This window comes from Populus trichocarpa, chromosome 3, assembly GCF_000002775.5.
Source record: "Populus trichocarpa isolate Nisqually-1 chromosome 3, P.trichocarpa_v4.1, whole genome shotgun sequence".
NCBI classification, from domain to species: Eukaryota; Viridiplantae; Streptophyta; class Magnoliopsida; order Malpighiales; family Salicaceae; genus Populus; species Populus trichocarpa.
The window spans coordinates 876,326-896,673 of NC_037287.2; the positions used below are offsets into that span (position 1 = coordinate 876,326).

Sequence of the window (20,348 nt, forward strand, 5' to 3'; positions counted from 1 at the left end):
ATTGACTTATAAAATTATATTTAAATCGTAATTTTTATTTTTAGTATAAACTTCAATTTTACCTTTATAAATTCATTAATATTACATTTCTATCATTATATTTTTAACTTTTCAAGTACACCCTTTGAATTTTTCTAAAATTTCAGTCATGTCATAAAATTTCATAAAAATTTAAATTGTTATTTTTTAAAATATATTTTAAATATATTAAAATAATATTTTTTAAATTTTAATATTAACACATTAAAATGATCTAAAAATAAAAAAAAATAATTTTTTTTTAAATTTAAAAAAACATGTTAGATGGCCTTCCCAAGCACTTAGATCTAAACCATTAATCTTTTATAAGTTAATTTTCTAATTTATACTATTTTTATTCCTTTAAAAATTTGTTTTGAAACACTTTTATTAAAAATATTTATAATTTAAATTCAATTTAACTTCCTTTTACCATAAATTATTTACAACAACAACTTTAACTTATGATTTAAAATAAAATAAAAATAATTTATAAATGATATCAAACACAACCTTCATCACTTACTCTATATTTTATCTCTTAATTGTTATATTGTTTTTAAAAAAATTAATTTAATTTTTTGAAATATTATTTTTAATAGTAACAAAAATTTTTGGTCAGTCATGAAAATCAATTTTTTTCCCCCTTCGATGAAGGCTTGTTAGATATCAAGCCTCTCTTTTTTGTTGGGCAATTTTTTGTGTATAACTGAGAATTCAGTCGGGCTAATATTAGTAGTCCGGCCCAGTTCTCTATCTCTATCTCTAAGAGACTAAAACCCTAAACTTAGAAATCCGGTTTCTTGCTTCAGGCAGCCTTCTCTCCGCCCGTAAGGTTCCAGCTTTAGCTCCTGGGGAGAGAAAAGAGAGAGATTTTGGAGAGTTAGACGGTAGAGGCAATGGGGGCGAGCAAGAAAGAATCAGTTGAAGTGGAAAAAAGGGAGGAGGAGAAGAAGAAAAGCAAAAAAACCCAACCCACCAAGAAAGAGAAGCTCAGTACAGAAGAATCCCTGCTTCATAAAAAACAAGAAGACACAGCAACTGATTACAAGGTATGCACCGTTTCATTTTTCACTGCTCTTTCTCTTCTGGGTCTTGCTGGAAAGAATGAAATATTTCTACTTTCTGCAGAAACAAAACAATCACAGTTCCTGCTCATGAAAATTTTTGGTTTTTATGCTATCACAGCTGTTACTTCTATGCTGCAGTGACTATTTTGTGATAAATACTTGATGGGCTATGGCTTTTTTGGTTGTTTGAATTGTTACTTGTTAGTGTTGTGTTTGTTGGAATATATGTTTTTTTCTATGCGTACCGTATTTATGTTCTGGATAACGTTAATGAGGTTTGTGTTACTTTTATATGGTAGGAATTTTCCGAGGATGATTCTTCTGAGGATTATAAATCAGCAGAGGAGTCAGAAGCTGGTGACAGCGAAACCTCTGGAGATGAGGTACATGGTAATTGCCTGAATTTGCTTTATTTATTAGCATACATTGTAAAGAAAAATGTAGTAATAAATTTTGGTGTTATCTAGCATTCGCTGTTTCAGAACAATGCAAGTAGAAGAGAAGGCTGGTTATGTGTAAAAGCTAGTCTATTCATCATGATTGGTTTAGTGGTGGTTGTAATTTGACTGGTGTCTAATCAAAATTAGGGTTCAAGATTTGTTTTTAGTGAAATCCTTTTTTCTAAATTTTTGGCTATTAAACAAGGGAAATATTTGTCTTTCCCTCTCCTTTGATATTATTAAATTTCATGTTTCACCTGGAAACTTTTCCTTGTTATTGTGATCATTTGTACTTTAATATCCTAATAATGACCATTGCAGGGCTTTCACAACACCGGTAGTAATGAGGGCTTGGCCAATGAAGGTCAGAGTGAAGACTCTGAACCTGATCTGGGAGGTGAAGAGAGCGACTCTTCTGAGGATGAGGTACATTTCTTTTTTCTCCTTCCTTTGATGCTCGAAAAATAATTTTAATTTACTCGGGTTTTTACTTAATTCCTTGTCAAATGGGATTTATTTGTTTGGTTATTTTCATTCAAAAGGTGGCTCCTAGAAATACAGTCGGTGATGTTCCATTGGAGTGGTATAGGGATGAAAAGCATATTGGGTATGACATTGCTGGAAAGAAGCTAAAAAAGAAAGAAAAACAAGATAAACTTGATTCATTTCTTGCGAATGTTGATGACTCAAAAAATTGGTGAGTTTTCCTATTATATTTATGCTTTTCTCATGTCAATACTTATCAATGGCAGCAAAATACTCAGTCCTTATTCTTCTTTTGTTATTAAGGTTTTTCCCCTGAACTATGCTTTAGTTGCTGCATTGTTCTATTTTCCTATCTCTGGAGTTATCTTAATGTTTGCAATAGTCTGTGCTTCTTTGTACAAAAACTGGGCAGTTGCTGTCATTTCCACATCAAAATCATGGTTTTCTTCTCTCTTTTTGCGATTATGACTAGTAAAATCCATTGCAGCACCTTGAAGAAAAGGCATCCTTCCAAAAACAAAAGTAGAAACTAGTACCAAAGAACCCTCAAATTTTCACTAATCTGGTAAGGAAACCCCAATAAATAACCAGCTTAAGAGCATCAGAGGTTGGGAAAACTATTTTATCAGATAGGAAGAAGAAGAACTTCACTTCCTTGAAAGATTCTCAAGTTACGCCATTCAAGAACATCAAAATATTGGGCAAATATCGCAATGCCATGAATTAGATAGGGCCCAGCATGTTTCTGCTTTATCTGGTTTGACTCGCCCTCCCATTATACTATTTATAACAAATAGTTGCATACACTAGGCAAAGAGGGAAAAAGGATTTGTCTTTAAGTTGGATTTTTAGAGGCTTGTTGGATGGGAAGGGATTTAAAGATGGGTGGAGGCTGTGAGTTAGAGATAGCTCTTCCTCCACCATGTCTTTTTTATGTTATGAGGAGCTTAAAGCATGGATTAATGGGCTTATGGTTTTGTGAAAATGATTCTTATTTGCTTTCTTATTCAATGTTGTTGTCAATGTTCTCGATAGATTTGACTTAGAGATGAGGGCAGTGGGGTCTTGTGAGAGGGATGCATGTAGATGTTCTAGATTTAATTTTGTTAGATTTTAAGATGTGGAGTGACCTATTTTGAACTCATCCCCTGTGGAAAGATTCTATGTCTTATAGCATCTTGGGATCCTATAGTTAAGAGAGTTATAATCTGTCTTGAAAAGTGACAGAGCGTTGTTTCTGTTAGGGTTTGCAACTTCGCATTTCCATTATTCAAGCGTGCTAGTTTTCCTATTTAGTGTGTGAGGTATAGATGCTTTTGTAGAAGTGCATTTGAGCTAAAACATCATTTTGGTGCTTTCCCATGTGCTTTTCAATAGTTTTGACACATCTTTATTTCAAAATCATCCAGAAGCACTGGTAAAAGCATCAATTTTATGCTTTCTCAGCCCAAAAGCACTTTTAAATGCAACTCAAACGCGTTAACAAACTCAGCCTGAGCATCTATCTTTGTTTCAGAGTTATTTAGGGGATGCTGAATAAAAGAGAGTGGTGAGGGATTTCCTTCAGTGACAGTGAGGAAAGGAAAGGAGACCAGTTGGTTTGTTGGAAGGTTTGACCTTAAATTGGAGAGTTTAGGACATGTTAATAACTCTTTAGGAAAACCCTTTTATGTAAAAGATCACATCTGAAAACAAGAGAAAAGGAAAGAAAGAATAAAAGAAAAAAGCACCAACCAACCTGTATATAGCTTAATGAGGAAGAATAGTCGAGTGCTATTTTTCTTATCTGATACTTGTTTCATGCTTAATGAGGATGGTGAATATCTTTTAGAATTCTTTTATTAGTAATAGATATGTTGATGGTAGAGTTTTTTTGAATCATTCACATCATTACAATATGTATATATTATGTAAGGGTAAGAGAATAGAATGCAGTATTATGTCGTAGTGTTCAATAATTGGTAATTACTTTGCAGATTACTAGATAGAAATTTGGAAGCATTTAAATAGCTTGGGCATAATTTGGCCCTAAAAACCTTTGTGCAATAGATAGCACAACATTCTTACCATTTCTTATTTTGGAAAACAAGTTATTAATGTTATAATTTTTTAGAACTATTTTGTGTGTCATAAGATAATTTGCTCTGTTCTGGTAGAAAGGTGTGTGGCAGGCATATGCCTGTGCTTCATTTCTGGTGTATAGGCTCCAAGAGCAGTAATGCATTACTGCTTTACTGTCCTGAGCTTTTTCTTCAACACTGGGTGTGAAATATCAAGGTTGCTTAGAATTATGCTATAGTTGTTGTGATTTTTAGTTTTTGGATTGAGATGAAAAAATGATCAATTTTTTTTTGTCAGCAGTTAATGTGTATGTGGGATATTGAGTCTAAAATGGACTAATTGGCACTCATTTTATGAATTGAAATGGTTGATTTCAACAGGAAAAAAAAAAGAAGAAGAACTCCCGGGACTTTTTAATGATTCTCTAGATTGTTTTCAGCATGATTAGACCACATTCATTCTTCAATATTTTGCACTTCCTTTTCAGGCGGATGAATCATTTTCTTCTCCTTTTCTCTCTTAAAAGAATTAATCTTTGAAGTGCACATGCTTGCAGAATTAATGATTAGACTTTTGAATGATTCTTTAGATTGTTTTCAGCATGATTAGACCGCATTCATTCTTCAATATTTTGCACTTCCTTTTCAGGAGGTTGAATCATTTTCTTCTCCTTTTCTCTCTTAAAAGAATTAATCTTTGAAGTGGTATCAACTTTAATCAAGTGTAATCTTAGCTAACTTGTTTGCTAATGTTGATTTTTCTTTCAAGGCGAAAGATTTATGATGAGTACAATGATGAGGAGGTAGAGTTGACAAAAGAAGAAACCAAACTTATTCGTAGAGTGCTCAAAGGAAAGGCTCCACATGGTGACTTTGATCCATATGCGGTCTGTAATTCAATTTCATTTCGAATATTTTCATACAAATATAATTTTTTATTATCTTTTTTCACACATATCATGCTTAATGTTATATGCTCAAAATTGATTTCTTTATGTTTTCATTCAGCCTTATGTTGATTGGTTTAAATGGGAAGATTCAAAGCATCCATTGTCAAATGCACCAGAGCCTAAGAGTCGATTCATTCCCTCAAAATGGGAAGCTAAAAAGGCAAGTAATATCATATTATATCGATCTTATATCATTTAGAAAATAAAGTGTCAACTTTTTCACTCTGGTTTTATTTGAATTGCCATCATCTTTTTAATGAGCCATCATTGTGAATTTTATTTGGAGGGGTTCATTTGTGAAAGTCCTGATGTTCTTCAATGCTTCATTTCCGGTGCCTTGTGTCTTATGAATCTACAGGTTCTTGGACTGGTTAGGGCAATTCGAAAAGGATTAATAAAATTTGACAAGCCAAAAGAAGAACCTCGTTTCTACATGTTGTGGGGGGATGATGCTAGCTCATCAGAAAAGACTGGGCATTTATCTTACATTCCTGCTCCAAAACCAAATTTGCCAGGTGTGGTCATGGTTTTTTTATTAATATTTTTAAATTTTAACATTGCTTGAATGAATGAGGCTTCTTCAACTTTACTTTGCTTTTAGGCCATGAGGAGTCCTACAATCCTTCTCTAGAATACATCCCAACACAGGAGGAGATCAATTCTTATCAGTTAATGGATGAGGAAGACCGACCTAAATTTATACCTAAAAGGTAACTTAACTAGATTTCATTCACTCAGGTTTATCAGTTAATGGTTGTGGAATTCTTTGTTTAATACTGATCATTTACATACACCTAGCATCTTAACTAGATTTCATTCACTCAGGTTTACATCTTTAAGGAGCATCCCAGCATATGAAAATGCTGTTAAAGACTCTTTTGAGCGCTGTCTGGATTTATACTTGTGCCCTAGAGTTCGCAAGAAACGTGTAAGTTACCAGCCCATATTGGAGATTGAAGTTAGTCTGCACGATACTTGGTTCAAAGTTCTACCCTCTTAAAGCTAATCAGAATCTGTACTCTTGATATTGCAGATTAATATTGATCCTGAGTCTTTGAAGCCTAAGCTGCCAAGCCGAAAAGATCTCAAACCTTACCCAGCAACATGCTATCTTGAGTATAGAGGGCACAAAGGTGCAGTTATGTCAATTTCCACTGAAGCTTCAGGACAGTGGATTGCTTCAGGTTTGGATGTTTATCTTCAATACTTGTAGTATCATCCCACCAAACATCAAATTTGTCCTTTGGATGTGGATCTTATGATTTCATGTTCTTTGAAAGGTTCAAGTGATGGAACTGTGCGATTGTGGGAGGTTGAGACTTGTAGATGTATTAAAGTCTGGGAGTTTGGTGAAGTTGTCCAATATGTAGCTTGGAATCCTTTGCCGGAACTTCCTATATTGGCCGTCTCTGTGTAAGGCTAATTGCATTTATCAATGGGGTTTAATTTTCTCAAACTTTTTATCATGCATACAATTAAAGCAAGAATACTTTGGCAGGGGACAAGATGTGTTCCTTTTGAACACTGGGCTGGGAAATGAAGAAACACAGAGAAAAGTTAAGGAGCTTCTGCATGTCGCGACATCTACAGTTCTTGATGGTTCTGGTCTGTGTAAAAATAGTTTCTGCATTGATTATTTTGTAGCCAATGAAAATTTTCTGATATTTTGCTATTTATTGTTTTTTCATAGGTAACAAGGTGTCCGCTTGGAACTGGCTTCAAGATGACAAACATGAAGGGATCAGGTTACAGCATTTTAAGGTGATTTTCTTTGCTTATTTTAAACACTGCTCAAATAAAGTAGTTTTCTAGTTTTAATTGAAGATGTTCATTTGAAATTATTCTTAGTATTGTAACACTTGCTCTCTTTGACTCTTGCAGACTGTATACTCAGTGGAATGGCATCGTAAGGGAGACTATTTCTCAACAGTGATGCCAGCTGATATCCTTTTTTTCCCACATCATTTGATTTTATTTTTGTTTCTAGAATGTATTGTTCAATGCATGAAGTCTGTTGGTCTCACTTGACTTTTAGGTGCTTAGTTTGGTGACTTAGATTCCCTTTATGTATCGTTTTCTCGCTCTTATTGGCTCCTATTTTTGTAAGACAATTTCATGGTTGCAAAGGAATGACTGTTCATTCATATTCAGTGAGGAATGTGTTGCGTTTAGTGCCATTGGTTGGTATATGAGCTGCATGTTAAGATGGATGATGTTTCTAAACTAAAAAAGCATGCATTTCTTTCCATCTCTTAATTATATTCATCAGCAGTTTTTATTTCTGCATTTTGACAATCCTGTGATCTTATTATTTCTCCAAGCTTAGAATTGTCATTTTGTATTCTAGTTTTACTATTTCATGGGATTTTCTTGCATCTGTTTGCCAAACCATGGCCATCATCTTCTGAAGTTCATCAATCTTTTATACTATATTCTGGTTTTGTTTTCATTTGATTACACATAGAACTGCAAATTCCCTTGTGAAACTATCACACGTGACAAGTGAAACTCTTTATCAAAAGTGTGGTATTCATTTGTTTGAGGCAGTACTTGAGTATATTTTGACATGTGCTCTTGTTTGCATGTCTAGTTTCATTGATATCTCAAAGTTGGTCTTCTATAAACTTAATTTTACCCCAAGGCTGAGTAATTTACTTAAAGCAAAAGGAAACAAGAATACCTATTGCCTTTGATTTGTAGCCTTGACCTATCGATTACGTGATTCAAAAGCAATTCTTATCCACCAGCTCTCAAAGAAATTTACGCAAAGACATCCATTTAAGCTGCATGGACTTCCAGTGTCAGCAGTTTTTCATCCTACTCGCTCCATCTTCTTTGTCTCAACAAAGAAGAATGTTCGTGTTTATGATCTCTTGAAGCAAAAGCTGATCAAGAAGCTGGAGACTGGATTACGTGAAGTTTCCTCTATTTCAGTTCATCCTGCTGGTCTGCTTCCCATTCTTGTTGGTAGATTCTACAAGTAGTCTTTTATATTTATTTAATTTACATTGTTCTTATTCCGGGGTTGACTTCCATGCAGGTGATAATGTAATTGTGGGAAGCAGAGATGGAAAGTTATGTTGGTTTGACATGGACCTTTCATCTAAACCTTACAAAGTTCTCAAGTATGCTGCCCTTTTTTTTGTTATTAGACTTTTCTTTTATAATCATCTTTCTTTCAAGTATTGCGTGACCATTAATGTACGTCTCAATATTTACCTTTGAAGAAGCAGTTACTAACATGAATTCTGATCCTTTTTTTTTTGGTCAGTTAATTTAAAATCAATATGAAATTAAAAGCAAGTTATGGAGTTCAAGCACCTAGCTAGATGAATCTTGCAGAAGATTTGTACATATAAAATCATGTGATACTCTTAAATTTGGTGTTTGTCCACCTTTTTCTGACATGATTTTGCTTTTCATGCTTTTTCTTATGTGGTTTACAAATTTCTCAGGTGTCATCCCAAAGACATAAACAATGTGGCCTTCCATCGTTCATACCCATTATTTGCATCATGCTCTGATGACTGCACTGCATATGTTTTTCACGGCATGGTTTATTCTGATCTCAATCAGAATCCTCTTATTGTTCCCTTGGAAATTCTCCGTGGACATGCAAGCTCAAATGGAAGAGGTGAGTTCTTCTTTGATATACATGTCGCATACATGCACACATCGTAAACTAAGGGGCAGATGCATCCTGTTTTGAATTGGGATTAAGTTGAAATTTAGACATACTCTACTAGAAGTAGTTACTCTCAGCAAAGCTGGATGGGGCATTTGTCTTTCCCTCATAAGCACTTGAAGGATATGACTTTTCAATAATAGAACAGCTTTAGCCAATCCCAGATCAGACATCTGTGCATGTGCAGCTATAATTGTTTCACCAGCTCTCAGTTGGGGCAAAAAAAGCTATATATTGCTGGTGGCAAGGGGTTGCTTTGTGGTTAAATCTTCTGTTTGCTGTTTGTAGCTTTTGTCATAACGTTTATGTGCTACTGCATTTACATACAGGTCTAATGAAGCCTTCAACATGAATTGTCGAGAGGAAACTTACAGTTGTAATTGATTCTGGATTGTTTTGTAGGAGTATTGGACTGCAAGTTCCACCCACGGCAACCGTGGTTATTCACTGCTGGTGCTGATTCTTTGATAAAACTTTATTGTCACTAAGATGATGCAAAAAGAAGCATGTGTTACTTCAGGCCAGTTTGAGAAAGATTGTAAGCCAGATGACAAAGGGATGAAAGTAGCTGGAGAGATGCTGGAATTATATCGAGTGGTAGAAACACAATCTCAGGCATTACAGATAGATTCGTATACTTTTATATATATAAGCATTAGCCGTGTTGCATATATATTATTTAAGCAGAGGCCTTGATTATGATTTTGACTCTGATACAAAATTTACACTTTGATCATCTCATTAATCCAATTCTTTTCTCTTTGGGTGGAATATCCCTCGTTCAATTTCTTTTGTAGCTTTGATTAATCAGTTAAATGAAGCAAGCAATGGTTTGAAGAGATACTGCCTGGAAACATGACAGGTGGTTCGGATATGGAAAAGTCAAGTGGGTATTTTAAGCTTCCTATTCTGGACTATGCTTTTAAACTCGGCTGTTTTCTCCTAAGCTGAGATTCCAGAACAGTACCAGGAGACCAAATGCTAGACATTAAGGGTTTTTAGTGACATTTTTGAATTTAGAATAAAGCTGGAAAGTGTGGTGTTTTCACTGTTCTCATTTTTACCGTGCATTCTCTTCCAAATCATGGTTGATAAAACCCTGAAAATAAACAAACAAACAAATAAATAAAAATATATTGGATGCATGTCTAGGCTTAAGTACAGTTGAATCTTAAAATACACCGAGATGGGATAATCAATGGGACGAAAACATCAGAAATTAAATGAAAGGGCATTGTAGTAATGTTAACAATCACTACACCAAGAGCAGGCGAGGGGAAGAAGAGAAAACCAATTTTTTGCAAGAAATTATCGTAAACTCCACAAAAAGAACAAAAAATATTCATGATAAAAGGGAGCAAAGGATTGTGGTGGTAGATTTAAGAGAATCAGGTACACAAAATTGAGGGAATTAAAGTTAGGAGAAGGAAGAAAGATTGAGGAAAACTTAGGCAGAAGGAGAGGAGGGGAGAAATCATCCAATCCTTCTCATTTTTCCTCTTCAAACCTTCATATTATAAGGTACCTTTACCTTATATTCATAGATTTGTTTAGATAGATTTAACAAAACAAATTCCTAACCTAAAACAACAGTTAATGACAAATAAAATAACTCATATTACCAATGCAAATAAAATAACCTAACAACATAAGGTCCTGACATATCATTTAGCATAAAAAAAACCTAGCAAACACAACGATAGAAGTGCTAAAAGAAACAGAAGAAAAAAAGAAAGCAATTGTTGTTACCATAACTAAACAAAAATATTGATCAATCTAGCAATCATTAGAGGAGCAACTTAAACAGAAATAAGAGTGGGAGAGCTCTAGAAGTTGACCGCAAAACTTAGAGTTAAAGAGAAACTAAACAATGGATGAATTACAAAAGAAAATTCAGACAGATTAGCAATCAAGCACTATGTTACCAGGTCTCCCTTAAAACAAAACCAAAAGAACAAGCTGCCAAACAACAACTAAAGAGCTGATTAGAAAAAAAAATAGCCCTCGTGGGACTAAACAAAAGAAAAGAAAAGATAAATATATTAAAACAACACGGAAAAAATTATAATGATAGCAGAAGCTCAAATATTACCTTAAATAACAAAGAGAAAACATGACAGATATAAGGAACAACCCGAGCACAAGCATGTAAGCAACAAGAGACATGAAAAAAATTCAAAATTCAGATCAAATAGAAACATGGCAAACCACCAGAAAAACAAAAAAAAAAAGCAGAAACAATAAAAAAATTGAAAAATTAAAAAGAAAAATAGAAACCTTAGCAGTCAAGGAAAAAAAAAGGATGTGAACTTACAATGTAACATGGCTCAAAGAATCCAGACAGTGAATCAACAAACATGCAAAACTGTTGACTGGAGCCACCAGGTCTTTTGCCCTACCCAGACCAGTCCAGCCACCAAGTCCCGGGTCGACCTGTTGGGCCGGTCCGGGTTTAATAACTATGGCATAAACATCATCATAGGACCCGTGTAGTGATCCCTCCAAATGTTACTCCTCCAGTGTCAACCATCAATGAACCACCAACACTAGTCAGGCCTACAATTAACTTTGAAGACTACATTCTTCATGATGAAGATGAACCTAGTTCTTCTGATAATACATAGGTGGAACAACATATTGATTGGAGTCATCTGCCGTATGACTCAAATGATGAAGTCGAGTATACTAGCATCCCTATCATTTATGGTCTGTATGGAGATAAGATTGATTATGACAATTATAACAATGAAAAAATATCTTCTGGAGAATCCTCTGGCAATTCATAAGAATCCACGACCAGCACTTCTACAACTAGTGATTACGCAGACTATCAGATTACCACACCCAATTCTGACATTGAACATATCAATCTCTCTTTTGTTATTAAACATATTGAGATTAATATTCTTATCTTAGGCTATCCTTTTTATCCCGTTTCATGTCTTTATGATACAGGTTGCAACATATTATTGGCCAAACATCTCTTACCTAAAGAAGTACGACAAGAAGCTACGCCAAAACTGACATGAAATAGGTAGCCAGTTATAAAACAAATAAATCACAAAGAAAACCAAACAACAAAAGGAATAAGAACAGGTAGAGCATGTAGGCTAGAACAAAGTAGATAACAACAATAACATAAATTGTACTGGAATTGAAATGGACGAACGACAAAACCTTAGTTATCAGCATGCTAAAAATCCAGAACCCAACATTATAATCCAGAAATGGTTCCATAAGAAACCATGAAAATCTTCTCCTTATTGATAACCAAAACCGAAATGATATTATCAGCCAATAAACAAACAAAATAAATCACAAAGAAAACCTAAAAACAAAAGGAAAAGGAAAAAGAAATAGCCAGAGCAGGCAGGCGATCCATCCCAAAAAAAATAGCAGAAACTAAGTTGGAATTGAAGACAAAAGAATTCATATGAAAGAAAAGTTTAACCAGAAAAAAATTGAAAAAAAAAATCTCATTTGCATGAAATGCCAACATTGAACAGAAAGTTGAAGGATTCTCACAACTTTCACTAAACCTGAGTTGAAAAATTCAAGGACATGAATACTAAGTAAAGCAAGCAATGCAACTTATCCAATTAAATGATTACTAACCTGACAATATTTATCAGCAATTTAAGAGGATAATAACACGGATAAATACAAAAGAAAAACTACCAACACTGATCACGGTAGAATGCTAGAAGAAGGGAAGGATCAAGAATAAGAAAACTGCAAGCTTAAGACTCCAATCAATACTTCTAAAGGTACAAAAGTGCTCTTTTGCTGAATGATCTATAACATGTGATTCTTAATATCTCACACGGTAGTTGATTTATAATCGCCAGTCAACAATTACCTGGACAAGAAGCTTATCAATAGAAAAATTGAATTCTTCTCCCCACATTGGATTTCTTGAACCAACAAACATTGAGCTGTGACAGCAACAAAGTAAAGATAAATAAATGGAGCAGAACAAAGTTAGAGACATAAAGCAAAAAATCTAAATGGACAACTTGTATCAAGAAGATAAGGACCTATGCTAAAACATTCAAAACGTTTTTGTGAGATGCGTCATATGCCTACAAGGAAAAAAATCCAGAATGGGTATGGGTGAGTGATTAGTCAAATGAAATGAGGAGTCAGTCACAAGCATAATATCAATGACCTACATGTCCAAGTTAGGAAATTAATACTTATAACAAAACAAATGCCCAATAGTTTTTTTCTTTCTTTCTTGATATCCTTATGTTCCATAAAATTTATAACATGACAATTAGATTATTAATCCCATGAAACACGATAGGTCCACCACAAGCACCATATTAGTATTCAGTCCCAAAAGAAGAATTATAAATTTGGATATATCATTTGGAATCCATGACAAGTTCATGAAATCCAAAGATGAAAACAGATCAAATAACCTGAATCGCTTTTCAGAATCACAGGTGATGAATGATTACATAAGAATCCAACAAGCCATTTAAATTTGCACCAATGAGATTCTTAGCTGCCAACAATTCCAACTAAAAAGAAATACCCATCAAAACAATATTAATTTCACTACATGCTAATCTTCATCCATGATACAGTAATAAAAAGAATAAAAAAAATCCATAGGATCCAAAGATACCTTGATTATAATGTAGAATTGGCCTGAGAATCTCCTTTCAACTGCCCCATTTACAAAATAAGTGCAGAACTGCATGTCAAAGAAGTGGAAAATTATTCCATGAAACAAGCAGCACACAAGTTTGCAATAGAACTAAAGTCTAATATCTGACAATACTGAGTGTATACATGATAGCTTCAGCTAACCATTTTAATTTTTCAAGTTTATAGAAAACCACCTCAAACAACCAAGTTAAGGGTTATATTTTGGTCTGAACTTCCAAGTACAGAAATTTCAAGCATTTCAAGCTTTCATTTCATTTCTCCTACCACAATCCTCAACAACAATAGAACAACTGCATATCTAAACAAACAACAAGCAGGGCATGTCAAACATAAAGTACAATCTCTCCCTGTAGCATATATAAGATTGCAAGAGGTCTGAATAAGGTACATGAACTGTCAATGTGAAACTTTTTTTTTCCTACTATGAACTCTCTAACAAATTAAAATCACAAAACTTAATGACCTTCCTTTCCAAGAAATCTGACATGTCATTCGTTTTTAAGAGCGAGGGATTTTATCATGGTTAATATTCAATAACTATGATTCTTGAGACAACAAAATTGTTCCTTCCCTCCACACATTTTATGATGGCCCCTACATCATTACCCCTGCTCCAATATGTTTCACTGCTACTATTGGTTTGCTTTTAGAATATAAGAACCAAAAAGTTTAAACCCACTAGAAGCTAAAGGACTTAAGAATACTTTAACAAAGATAATTACTTTAAAGAAGATGCATTCAGAGGACTTACTTCAATTTATACTACTTTTGGAACTAATTATCTAAATACATAAAAAATCAAATAAAAATAAAGAAAGAATCAAATTTTACATTTAAAACCCAAAAAACATTAAAAAATAATAATAATAACGTTAAGATATCAAGATTTCACACGAAATTGAATTCATGAAAACAGACTAAAAACCACAAAAATCTATCTTAGCACAATAAAAAAATATCATCGAATGAAAAAATCAAAGTTTACAAAAGATAATAATCAAGATTAACATAAAAATAATCAATAAACTATCCTTGCCTCCTTGCCTTTATCATCAATGTCATCTCCAGAATTCTCCTAAACCACCACCACCATCTCCGCCACCTCCACGAGAAAGACCAGTAAGCCACGATCATAAATATCGCAGCCGTCACCGTCACCTAGATCTTCTGGCACTAAAAAGTCAAGGTTGTCAATTCCGTTTCGGTAGGTGTTTTGTTTTTTCAATTGGAATGGAATGTTTCAGTTTTGGAATGTTTCGGCGTGCCGTTTCGGGGTTGTACTAATATATATATATATATATATTCAACAAACATAATTCAAATTCAAGATAAATTAATTATAAATTATGCAATGCAAACACAATGTCAAACAAATATAATTTTAAAATTTAAAATATTTCTAAATAGTCAAGATTAAATAGATCTTTAACTTAAAGTAATTCAACTTAAACAAAATATCAAAATATTATGAAAGTAAAATGTTTTAACACAAATATTTTAAATATAAAGTTTATATATATATATATATATATATATATATATATATATATATATATTCAACAAACATAATTCAAATTCAAGATAAATTAATTATAAATTATGCAATGCAAACACAATGCCAAACAAATATAATTTCAAAATTTAAAATATTTCTAAATAGTCAAGATTAAATAGATCTTTAACTTAAAGTAATTCAACTTAAACAAAATATCAAAATATTATTAAAGTAAAATGTTTTAACACAAATATTTTAAATATAAAGTTATGTCAATGTTATCAAGGCTAATGGAATCTAAAACATCCCTTATTTTACTCAAATTTCTACAAAGTATAAACATGAAAAAAACAACATGAATATAAACCATATATATTAGTGATAAATTTAATTTTAAAAATTAATATCATTGTTAATAAAAATAGTAATAATATTTTTCAATATTATTATTAATATCATTATTATTGAAAATAGTAATGAAAAATAGCTTTTTATAATTGGATGGTTTAATTAATTAAATTGAATAAGGTTCAATTTGATTCAACGGCTTTTCAAGAGCGGAACGGAACATGTGGAATGAAACCGGAACGTTCCGAGAGGAATTTAGCCGAAAAATCCAGAATGGACCGAGATTTAAAATGAGATGAAATTTGTTCTGTTTTGTTTTTTTTTTTAATTGATATGGAATGTTTCGGTCATTCCGGATGAAATAAAACAGAATTGACAACCTTGCTAAAAACTCTAACATTGCCGTTTCAAACATTCCGGCTCGCAGTTTCACCTCTCTCTCTCATTTTAGTCGGTAACTGAATCAAACATTGATAAATTAGGGTTTTAAATAATAATGAGAGAGAGAGAGCTTTAAAGACTTCTCCTTTTTTATACTGGCTTGAGAGAGAGCGTGTTTTGAAGAGTAAAATAGGAAGACAATTTCTAGAGAGAAAGTGGTATCTTCATTATTTTTTTAAGTTTTGTTTGAGAGAGAGAGAGAGAGAGAGAGAGAGAGAGAGAGAGAGAGAGAGAGAAGACCGTTGTTGATGGTTGAATTCTGGAGATTAATAGCAACAGAGAAGGTATAGCTCGGGAAATTAAAAAAAAAAGCAAATGACGTTGGGTTTTTATTATGATGGTCTTGCCCTTAGTACTATTTGGTAATTACGGGATGTTGGAAGCTTTGAAATGTATTGTTTGGTTGTTTTGGAGGGTAGTTTTGGGAGAGGGAGCTCAACGCGCTAAATGCCATGCTTATTATTTTATGCATGGCAAGGTGGTTGTTATTGTTACTGTTGGTGTTACTATTATTAGAAAAAATTAAGTATTCTTTAATTTGGTTCGAATTACAATTAATTGTTCGAAAGATTACATGATAAAAAATATATGGTCATTTATTTAAATTCTTTTGAAATAGAAATCAACACGATTAATATTTATTAAAATAAAAAAAGCATATTATACATGGTTGTATATATTAAAAATATTATAAAAAATAATATTTTTATTTCTGAAAGTAAATTTCATGCATATATAATATATAAAAATTATAAACGAATCATATTAATCTCTTCAAAAATTAAATATATTCAATATAATTAAAAAATATTATTATTTTAAAAAAGATAAAAAAGCAAAAAAATCACAAGAAAGTGAAATACAAACTTAAAAAATATTAAAAAGTTATAAATTAAAAAATATATATATATATATAAAAAAAAAAAACAAAGCCAGGCCAACCCCAGCCAGCAAAGTTGCATGTAAGAATTAACCTAACAAACTTGTATTATAGGTCATGGTATCGGGACAATTCAATAGAAAAAAAAATAAAAAAAACTACAAAGCTATTTTCTTAATAAAAAAACAATATCGAATGACAATATCAAAAAAGAAAATAAGACAAAAAAATATGTAAACCTTTAACCCGAGTCATCAGACTGGAAGCACCTTACATGACATAATTATGAAGACTAATCCCTAGGAAATGAAATGTTGAAGTATGAAATTAAAAAAACAATTACAATAAAAAAATCCAAAATCCAAAATAACAATTAAAATAATGAAGGTTAAAATCGAAATAAAGAATAAATTAAAAGCCAACAACAGATTTTCACTTTGAGATTTAAATTGAAAAGAACAAAAACATTAACAAAAGGAAAAAAAAAAACCAAAATAATGAGGATGAAAATAAAATAAAATAGAATATATTATCAACTTGGATTGAAAAGTGGAATTAAAAAAAATTAAAATTTTATAAAAAAAAATAAGAAATTACGAGAATAAGAACTAAATTGAAAACACCAATACATGATAAAAAAAAATTAAGCATGTAGAACTTTCTAACGTGTTTTTTTACATTAAAAAAATAATAAATACAAATCAAAAAACTTATGCACGCTTCCTCTTAAGTAAATCATAAACTATTGTGTAAATAAACAAAAAACAAAATCATTAACGATAAATAAAAACGTAAATGAAAAAACTGAGAGACAAATTAAAATATTTACTATTGCAACACAGGTTATTTACCTGTTAGGTTTGATAAATTTATTTATTAAAATCAATTTATAATACAAATCGACACACGTATAAAACTTATTTAATAAAATTAAAAAACAATTATGCAAGGCCGCACATATTCAAATAATTATAAAAACAAGTATTTAATCTAAATAAAATACATTAAAAAAATCACAGATGAATTATGTTAGCTTCTTAACAAATTAAACACACCCAGTATAAGTAAAAAATAATCGTTATTTAAAAAATGCTAAATAAGCAAAAAAAATCATAGATAGAGGATATTAATTAAAATATTAATTTATTTTAGAAAAAAATGCATATAAAAACATGTATTAGTTTAAAAAAATTTTAAAAAGAAAAAACAAATAAGGCTAGGCCATACATGGCCCATATAGAAAAGGCCTGCCAGTTTAGGCCCCGAGCCGGGCCGGTAATTTTTTATTTATTGTAAAGGGGCGGATGACATGTCATCCATCCTAATGCTTTTTTTATTAAAATAAAAAGACAAAGTATCATCTGAAATCCCAGAATCTGACCACTGTAGTGATCGAAAAAACAAGGTTAATAGTTTTTTTCCTTCCAAAACTCATTTTCAACTCGTTTTTTACCCAAAACATCTAGGAAACACCCTAAAAACCTTGTTAAACCAAATCATGGCCTCCAAAAACACAAAAAAAAAAGGCCAAAAACTTGAAATCAACCTGAAACAAAAAATATTCTCGAGTTCAGATTTGTTTATTATGTGTTTTAGGATTAAAAAAAACGCATAATCTTAACTTCCCTTCTTACATGAAAATATGTTGACACAAAAAATATGTTTTCATGTGGCCTAAAACTTCCCCAACAATAACTTTCTCTCTCTAAATCAGGATCTAGCGACCCCCTCTCTCTCCTCCACCCAAAAAATACTAAAAAAAAAAAGAAAATGATTTTTTATGCCAAATTTTTTTTTTTAAAATTATAGGGATCGGATACCTAATTGCTTAAAAAGATGGTGGAAAAAAAAGAAATTCTCACACAAATTATATACCTGCCATGCTCTCACCAATTTTACTCATTTTTGTAACTTCAGTTTCTGTCTTTTAATTCAACCCCCACCCTTAAGAAAACATGCAATTGGCTATAATTTGGGCTTAAAATGGCTTAATTATGCAAAAGAAAAGCTCTGAGGATTGAATTGAAATTTTTTAAAAAATTCACTATTATAATCCAAAATGAAATGTGAGAAGGTGAATATATCATTTTCTTTTCATGGGATTTTGTCGAGGGAGGCATTACCGCTTTGCATATCGCAACACTAAATTGACATGTTGGAAGCATGCAATTACTCTTGAACTTGGGGCACTGTCAAATTTCAAATCCAAAAATAAAGGCAACACATGCAAGAAATGGTGATCATAACCGAGCAATATCCATTGCCAAGATCATCTCTTGGAAATTGCAAAGTTGATGGCAAAGTTATTATATTAATATTGTAATGGCTCTTTAATTAATAAATGAAAAATTTATTAAAATTTATATATATTTTATTGATTTTTTGTTTTGCAATGATGTTAAGTGTTAATGCGGATAAATAAGTACAAGATGTAAAGTGTAATCTTTTGAATTATAGTAGGTAATCGCAATTCATATCAAATTATAAAATGATAATTTTTTCTTATTGTTATGGTTAATTGGTTATACCAAAAAAAAAAAAAAAGAGGTAGCTCTTCATCTTTCTTGATTTTTACTTGAAAAACTTAGGAGAAATCATGATTTAAGACATGGTCGGTAAGAGGATTCAAACATAAGAATAAAACGTAAATCAAGTGAGAAAATAAGGAGTTAGAGAGAGAAGTCAGAGAAAATGTGAGCAAAAAAAGAGAAAGGGTGGAAAAATTTTGAATGGTTATTTGAAGCTCATTTGATTGTCCGATAAAGAGTTTTAAACTCAATTATGCAAGTTTAAACAGAGAGAAATGAATTTTTACGTGAAATTCTTAAATCTTAATAAGGGTTCTTGGATGAAAATTAAGGTAATTATGAAACTATGGTGGAATGATGTAATTGGGGTAGATTAGGATATGAATAACTCAAATAATAAGTGATTGAAGAATAAAAATTTAGTATTTTGGTTAAATTAAGCCTGGTCATGATAGGTAAAAAGTGAGGAATTTATAGAGGTAAAGTGAATGTTTAATTATTATTTGTATTTAGCATCTGAAGATGTGTTAAAGATGATTATAATTGGATTAAATTAATTATCAAATTTTAATTGATTTTCTTGTTAGTATAATGTGAATTAGGGTATATATGCAAATATTGAAAAATTATGGTAATGGTTTATAATTGATAAATTGAGTTAGATTAATATGTTTAATGAAAATTTATAAACAATTGAAGATCCAATTATGAAAACAAATGAAATTTAGGATCGATCATGTATTGTTTTGCGGAAAAATTGGATAATTGTGATAATTTGTGTGTGTGTGTGTGTGTGTTATTAGGGTGGTGATAATAGAGAAATAATGGTTAGTTATTAACATCAAAATTAATATTAAGTATGTTTGCGTATTAAGATTTTTTTATAAAAGGATTGACGTATGAGAAATTTATCTTAGAATTTATAAATGGATATAAAATTTATGTTATGAAAAATATATAGAGAACATAAATTGAAACTCCCATTCAAGTTGAGGTTTGATATAATCTAAATATGAATATAAAAGAACATGAATAGTTAATTTAATAAAATTAAAAGTATGTGTGGAGAATGTATTTGAATGTTGGTAACGTTAAGATTATACATAAAAATTTAGGGAATTTGAGAACTAATATTTGATTATGTAAGTTAGTTGTTGGTAAATAAATAGTGGAATGTGAAATGAATAAAATGAATCGATAAGAAACGAATATCTTCCATGAAAAATAATAGGATTATAAATTAAAAAATCCTATAATTATATTCAGGTTC

General features: G+C 31.5%; 1 protein-coding gene across 2 annotated transcripts; it reads left to right on the plus strand.

Moving 5' to 3' along the window:
• The first annotated feature begins 768 nt into the window (after positions 1-768).
• Positions 769-9,766, plus strand: LOC18111184 (ribosome biogenesis protein BOP1 homolog). Of its 2 annotated transcripts, XR_002980654.2 has the most exons (19): positions 769-1,070; positions 1,388-1,471; positions 1,850-1,954; positions 2,071-2,225; positions 4,844-4,961; positions 5,083-5,184; positions 5,383-5,539; positions 5,626-5,734; positions 5,850-5,952; positions 6,058-6,208; positions 6,305-6,437; positions 6,523-6,629; positions 6,715-6,785; positions 6,906-6,966; positions 7,743-7,970; positions 8,065-8,149; positions 8,480-8,658; positions 9,112-9,306; positions 9,507-9,766. XR_002980654.2 is itself a non-coding variant. In XM_024596312.2 (18 exons), the coding sequence occupies exons 1-18, from the start codon at positions 918-920 to the stop codon at positions 9,195-9,197; spliced, it is 2,187 nt and encodes a 728-aa protein (XP_024452080.2). In that variant the 5' UTR covers positions 769-917; the 3' UTR covers positions 9,198-9,480. The 2 variants fall into 2 exon arrangements, 1 of the variants encoding a protein (XP_024452080.2); XM_024596312.2 differs by lacking the exon at positions 9,507-9,766 and having other exon boundaries at positions 9,112-9,480.
• The last annotated feature ends 10,582 nt before the right edge of the window (positions 9,767-20,348 follow it).